General features: G+C 46.6%; 1 protein-coding gene across 6 annotated transcripts in view; it reads right to left on the bottom strand.

The window, feature by feature from the left end:
* CRIM1 (cysteine rich transmembrane BMP regulator 1) overlaps positions 1 to 7,486 on the bottom strand; it is a 222,166-nt gene that overhangs the window by 6,975 nt on the left and 207,705 nt on the right. For 5 of the 6 annotated variants that reach the window (XM_024118670.3, XM_024118668.3, XM_024118667.3 and 2 more), the window contains one exon: positions 6,497 to 6,691. The exons of the other annotated variant lie outside the window; for it this stretch is intronic. In XM_024118670.3, the coding sequence (XP_023974438.1) occupies positions 6,497 to 6,691 (195 nt within the window). The remainder of the gene's footprint in view (positions 1 to 6,496; positions 6,692 to 7,486) is intronic. 6 annotated transcript variants of the gene reach the window in all.

Here is a 7,486-nt window from a genome sequence, read left to right as displayed (position 1 = left end):
AATGGGAGAGGCCACAACAGTGAGAGGCCCGCATACCACCAAAAAAAATAAATAAATAAAAATAAATAAATAAATAAAAAGACGGGAGAAGATTACTCCTCCACCTGGGTCAGAAGGTCTGCTTTTTCATGACAAACGCTGTTGGCTCTACAGATTCGTGCAAGCTGATGGTCACTGGCTGAAATGAAAGGATTTCTTTTACTTTCCATCTGCTAAATTATACTTTAATAACTTGCTCTTTAATAAATGCTGAATCATTTATATGAAATATGTCACAGGAAGTGAAAAAGTTAAAGCATCTTCCGTTCTTTATTATTCATTTCCCCTCCACTCCCTTCCCCTCAATGGGAATGGATGTTGGCAGACCTCATGAGGGGCTGCCCGATTTAAGTCTTAAATGTCTACTATGTTATTCCTGGAACCATGTAGATTGGAAACTGATCTTGAGTAAACATATTAATATTATCTAACTCAATCATATAGACGCTTTGGTCAACAAGATACAACATGAAACAAAACTGAGAAGAATGATATTCATTAATCTCCAATATCAGGATTTTTTTTTTTTTTTTTGAAGCCAAGTTCTAAAGGGGCCAGTGAGAAAATCCAAAGCTTTCCTTGGTTCCTACATAAATATTTGTATATACCTACTTCACCTGGCTAACAATAATTAGCCAACTTTTAAAAGAAATAATCCTTAAGAACCTCTGTTTTCAAAATATAACAATAGAAGTCAGCCTCAATCATGTACTTCTTGGCCAGGGCCTGCCATATTATTAACTGATTTTTATCATAAGGTTACCCAACATTGGTAATACGAAATACTCACTAATATTCAGCCTAATTTAGTCCAAAATAAAATACATGAAATACGTTATATAAGTTAAAAGAAAATCCTCTCTGCTCACAGAGATCACTGTCTATCCCAAAGTTACCAGCCTTTCAAGAAGTGAACTTTAAAAAACATAAATCTGAGAGAAGGGAAGAGTGATAGAGAATAGAGTACGTGCTAAACTTCCACTGTGAGTTAACTGAGCACCTGCCAGGGAAATAAATGCTAAGATGTTAAGAAATTGCCCAAGATTATGCACCCAGGAACCAGCAGAGCTGGGCTTCCAATCCAGTTCTGTGATTCCAAAGCCCAGGTCTTCCTATTGCCCCCCAAGAATAAAGTCACTTTGGCTTTTGCTTTTCTTACTTGAATTATAAGACCTCAAACACGGCAAGAACTAGACACTCTTAGAGTTTTGAAAGGTTCAACAGGTCTCTAAAAACTCTAGAATTAAAAAGAGAAGTTGCTGAAAACATTTTCACTCACAGAAGCAGGGGTCTGAGTATAAACTAGTGATTCCAAACTTTTCTATCATATCTGAATCACCTGAGGAGCTTATAAAATGTGCTGACGCTCACAGGTCCTGATTCAATAAGTCCGGGCTGGGTGGGTCTGGGGTGTGTGTGTGTGTCTAGGGATGGTGTTCAGCTCGCCCACTGAGACATCTCGATATGTGATACGAATTTCCTGGAGGAATTCGGGAAGAAAACCCCCTTGACATTTACATGACACCTTTCAGTGCCATGGCACCCTGAGCCCCTGCCCTGTCTGGTCCAGCGCACAGCCTTGAGCTTTCCTATCCCAACAGGGGCTGACCTGCCACTGCCTTCTGAGGCCTCGGGAGAAAAGGCTAACATGAGATCCATGCCGAAAACCTGTGAATGTCAGCAGCTAAGTAGCAAAGACCTCCTCTGCGGAGACTCCCACGGCTGGGGTCAATTCAGTTCAGCTCAGGGTCTTTCCTGAGTGATAGCAGCAGGCAAGCAGCTTTGAAATTCTTGTGCCTCATACCTGCCTACAGGTAGATTTCACTGAAACCCTACAAGCAACACAGACTTGACAGTGAGTTCTCTTCCCACAGGTGCAACAGAGGGGAAAGTTGGAAGGATCTACCTAGGACGGAGGAGGATGTCTTAGTGATTACTTAATCACCATTGTTCAGCACATATTTTCCAAGTATTTCCTATGTGGCAGGCACTGGCCTAAGTTTGGGGGATACAGTTGTGAGCAAGACCAGTCCTGCCCTCATGGGCCTCTCATGATGAGTTACTTCTCGCCGTCTGGCAGCTCATGGCCTGTCCTCTGGACCAGTTTGCTCCACTAAACTCAGTTCGGCTCTGGTTAAAATCTACCCACGCCTCCTTCTTTATCATAAAATACTCAAAGCTCTAGTTCAGAGCCCTCAAGCCTAAGGGGAGAGGGTCATCTCCCTTTGATGTGAACTTAAGAGGGAAGCCACCTCTGAGCAGTTTTGCCAAAAAGGATAAATCTTTCAGCAAAAAAACTGCTTGAAGAAACAGAAGTGTGGGTGCTGCTGTGTTTCCATGCCTAGGTCCAGGCTTGCCATGGCCAAAGACTGCATTCAACCCCAACTCTAAAATAGAACCCTTCCAGCATTTACTACAAGAGTCCTTTACAAAGCTGCTGGCATTGTGGATGACTGGGCCAGGGGAGTGACACAAAACTTTACCTGGCCAGGTGGCATAGATCACGGGCACTTGGACACAATTAAAGAATTACAACTGGGGTCAGATTTGACCTGAACTTCAGAGGAACCTAAGACAACTTACTGGGGATGTATTTTACAGTCAGAGGCACCTGGCCCACTGTAAGAGCCACCCTCCTTACAATGTCCTTTTCTGGATATGGGGCAGGGTGCTTGGGGCTTACAAGGACACCATTTTCTGGGAGATGGAACCGTAAGTCAACTTAGGACTGGGGACTCCTGGGTCTTCTGCTAACTAGCTGCATGGCTTTGGATAATTCACTTAATTTCTCTGACCCTGTTTTCTATAAAATGGGACAAGTACTAACCAGCAAATCAGTCCACAGGTCTGGTACTTGTATCCAAAGATGGCAGAGGGGGAAAGTGCTTTGTAAGGGTGAGGCTGTACAGAACGTTAGCTGATGTGCGTAGGGGACAAAGCCAAGTAGCTTGAGCTTTCCAGGTGAGAATCGGCAACCTGAAACTTCAGAGGGCCCAGGAGAAAGATGGGACAGGAATCCAGGCTTCCTGGCGGCCACACTTAATCAAATGTAAGGTGGCAGAGCTCGCCTGGCTGCAAAATTTGCTGAGATAAGATGGAGAAATGATTCAGGAATAATACCTCAGAAGCAGAAGGGGGACTTAACAGAAATTAAATTCCAATCCAACAGGAAATGCTGACTGGGAAGTCGCTGGAGAAATCTCTAGTTATGAGCAGGATGTTAGTGAAACCTGCACTCTGAGGAGAGTGGATCTTTGCCTCTGTTCCTGCCGCCATCACCTGAATTTGCGTCCTAATCATCACACACCTGGGACGTCTACAGTGCAAGTCACAGCTGTCCTGGCTTCTGGTCTCCCTGCTTCAGTCCTCCTACAGATCACTGTGTGGCTCCCCAAAGCGCCTCCATGATCTTGTGTTTCATCTGCTCAAAAATGAGCCACGAAGCACAAAGGACAAAATCTACCTCCCCAATTGACAGTTAAGGCCCTGAAATTCTTGACCAAAGTCATCTTCTCTGTCCTTATTTCCCGCTACTAAAACTCCCTATTCCAGGGGCATTTGGTCTTGACCTTTCTGTCTCAGGGTCTTTGGTCAGATTACCCTTTCACTCCAATTAAGAGAACCCACCTGTCTTTCAAGGTCTAGCTCAGTCCTTCAGTGAAAGCCTCCAAGACCCCCCCCTCTACCCCACAGGAAAATCCTATCAGTGAACTTAGCACTCGTGGTCTGTAGCTGGGCTGTGTAATGGTTGTCTCCGATTCAGCCCCTCCCCTTCTCTCTAGAAACCACTCTAAGTAGATTTTGCCGCCACCACGGTACGGAAATGGCTCTCGTCACGACGACTAGGACAACGCTAAGTGCACAGCAGTCAGTCCCTGCTTCTCACCTGATGTCCCCCAACAGCACTCCTCCTACCCTCTCTCCATCTGGCTCCCGGGTCATAGCTCTCTCAGTTTCTTCCCGTGTGGCAGGGGCTCATTCTCTGTTTCCTCTGCCAGTCCCTCCCCACCTGCCCAGATCCCAAAGTTGGAGGGTTCCTGGGCTCAGTCCCAGGATCTCTTTTCCTCTGTATATCCACTCACTCCTTGAGTGACCTTGTCCGGTTCTCAAGGCTTAAAAACCACCTGTGGCTGACAACGTTCAAGTTTATAGATCCATCTCCAGTTTCTCTCCTGAACTCCAGATCATACGGATTCACTGTCTATTCATTATCTCCACTTAGATGTCCAATGGAGATTTCAAACTAAACACTCCCCAAACCAAACTGATTTTACACCAGAGCTGCAACTCCATGTTTTAGTCAAAAACATTATAGTCGCCCTTGGCATCTCTCGTCCTCTCACTCCTCACATCAAGTTCAAATCCTATGGATTCTACCCTTTCACTAGAATCATAACCCAAACATTTCTCCCACCTCCACAGCTACTGCCCTGGTCCAGGCCACACTCAGCCCTCACCTGCATCACTGGCCTCTCTGCTTCCACTCCTGCAAGTCACGTCCCATCACTGCTCTGCTCAAAACCCTCGAGTTTCCATCTTGCCCAATAAAACTCTAAAATCGCTCATGAGATCTCGTGTTTTGGCACACAGCTACTTCTCTGCTTTCCTCTAGCTACCCTCCCTGCTCATGGGGTCACATCCACACAACCTCCCTGCTTCTCTTTGAACGTTCATGGCATGTTCCCAGCCCCTGGGCTTTTGTCCTGCCTACACTGCAGAGATTCTGCCTCCACCCCACGATTCCTGCCACTCTTCTGGGTCCCTTTATAAATGTCATTTGATCAGTGAGGCATTCCCGGATTATCAGAACATCCTGTCTCCTCTTCTGCCTAGCCCCTCCTCCCCCACCCCGGCCTCGCTATGTGTTTCCTCTGTGACCCTTATCCTCATCTTGTGCGCTATTTACTGTTTACTTATGTGCTGCCTGTCTCTCCCTACGAAGCCATCAGCTGTGTGGACGGGGCCTTGTTGGATTCACCCTTGTCTCCCCAGGGCCTCGAGCAGTGCTTGCATAGGGTAGGCACGAAATGAATCTTGGGTGAATACATAAGATCAAGTTTCACCATTTGAACTGCTCAAAGCATATTACTAGGAAAACTGGTATGAAGCTTGTGAAACAGGTGAAATGTAATAGATAAAGCAACTCCAATGAGAAATACATGTTTTTCCTCATTCTTCTCGTGCAAAACACTTAAGGATTTTGTTTTTTCCCTATATGGACACCGAGGGATACGACATCACAGAAGTGAACTTGTGACTCTCAATTTACACCTTAAACAAGGCCAAGGGGACTAAACTATGAAAAGCACCCAATAAGAGATCTGAAAAGGACTCGGCCTCCTGACCTGGCAGAATATGGACATTTTTAGAAGTGCCCATTAGGGCTAGTTTGCACAACAGCTAAACAAAAGGCAAATGTATGCAGAGCTCAGTGAAACTCTTCGGGTTTAACTGGCTATCCCATTTTACAAGCGCACGGTGTAGATGCCCTTCTAAGTTGCCCTGACTCCTAGCCCACTGTGCTGCACGGAGCAAGAGTCTCTAATACAATGCCGCAAGAAAACACAGAATCGAGGTGAAGACGGAGGGGCTCTTGATTTGCTCAGGACCTCTCTGGGCTCCTAGAGTGAGCCCTCCCTTTGGTCTGTGTGGTCTGGACTGCCTGTGTGTTCAGGGCTTTAGATGCGGAACACTGCCCAGAGGCTGTCCTGCCGAGGGCTCAGGTCCTGCATTGCTGGGAAGGAGGGGCAAAAAACAAAGGAGCTGTTTTGGCAGGAGACACAGACATGGAAACCAGGAGAAGGCCTGGGGGAGGATCTGGGCAGCTGTGGGGGACTTAGGTTTGAAACCGGGAGGCGGATTACTGAGCTGACATGAAGGGTGGAATGTGGGGACAGACGTAGGCAGGTGATTCTGCAACAGCCAGCTGGGGGCATGCTCCGTGGTTCCGGCCTAGGTGGGAAGAGGTGGAAAGTTCACGGGAGGGCTTGGGAGAAGGCTGCATGGGGCGGCCTGGGTACTACCGGAACTGATGAACTGAAGAAAGATTGGACCAGCATCGTATTCTTTAAATGCAGCTCTTCCATTCTGGTTCTGATCGATATTCACCTTAGAACAGCATTCCCTACTGTGTCCGATGATGGACCTTTTCCGCTAGGCTCGTCCAACACTGCACTAAAACTGTGCTACTCGGATACGGCAGGTGTCAGTCACAGGTCTGTTACACCCATAAGGCCTGCCACTTACGTTTAGAGAATGCAAGTCAGAAGAGAGCAATACTGGCATGGAACCAAACTCAGGCACTCACCTAGATGTTCACAGGCTCTCAAGTTACCCGCCAGGTCTCTGTCTGGGCCACAGGAGCTAAGGGATGGGTGGGGGAGGTTCTGAGTCTGTTCTAGCTTCCTCTTGAATCAACATCACAGCTTGAAAAGTGGCGGGGCAGCGGCTTAGATACCTGGGCACATTGGGCAGCAGCTCCCTTCCACGTTGATGGGCTCGACGCAGGGCAGCGGGGGGCAGCTGACGGTCGAGCAGAGTGTCTGGCCCTGCAGGCAGTAGCAGTGTGTGCAGCTGTCAATGTCCCAGCGCTCCTCATCAGCGTAGGCCTTCCCGCTGAAGTGGCACACCACCTTCTTTGGGATTGTGTCCTCTAGTGAAAAGAACGGCACATGGTGGAGTCGCTCCATGGGACAAACACAACTTCTCATCATACTTGAGACATGAAGGGGAAAAGCCCTACACAGTCGCAACATGTTCTAGGATTCCCAGAACTGGGTAAGACGTCCACCTTCCCAGTCCCCACTGTTGTTTTCCTCTGCTCAGCAGAAGCCTCTGAACTCTCATCTTGTTGGCCTGAACCTGATCAAGGGCCACTGAGGCTGACACAGGTGGTAGCTATAGCAACCAGCTGGGAACGATACCCGTTGGCCAAGAGTCATTAGACTGTCATTGCAAAATATACAAACTTAATCATTGCATGGCTGTTGGAACATACCACATGAAGAAACTAAAACTGAAATACAAATAGGTAGGGAGACAGGATCAGAGGTTCTGTTCCATGGAAAGAGAGAAAAAGTCCAGCTGAGTATACTTATAGAAACAACTGAAGAAATTCCCATCTCCAGTTAATCTCTGTGTAAATGATGCAGGGGAATGATAAGGAATGACAATGGTCTGTCGCAGGGTACTGGCAGGCCTCCTGTGCTCTCCCAGAAGGGAATCAGCATCGAGATAACCATTTCCTTCATTTTTCAGGGATACTAGATGGATTTCCCTCACAGTAACCAGGACATTCCTACTTCAAAAACAACCTCACTTCATTTCAATCCATTTTTTTTCCAGGAAACTATGCTTTTTGAGAACTATATATATATATATATATATATATATATATATATATATATATATATATTTTTTTTTTTTTTTTTTTTTTTTTTGGCGGTAC

The sequence above is a fragment of the Physeter macrocephalus genome, chromosome 12 (genome assembly GCF_002837175.3).
Source record: "Physeter macrocephalus isolate SW-GA chromosome 12, ASM283717v5, whole genome shotgun sequence".
NCBI classification, from domain to species: Eukaryota; Metazoa; Chordata; class Mammalia; order Artiodactyla; family Physeteridae; genus Physeter; species Physeter macrocephalus.
Note: the sequence above shows the minus strand (reverse complement) of the source record. Positions and strands in the feature narration are given on the sequence as shown.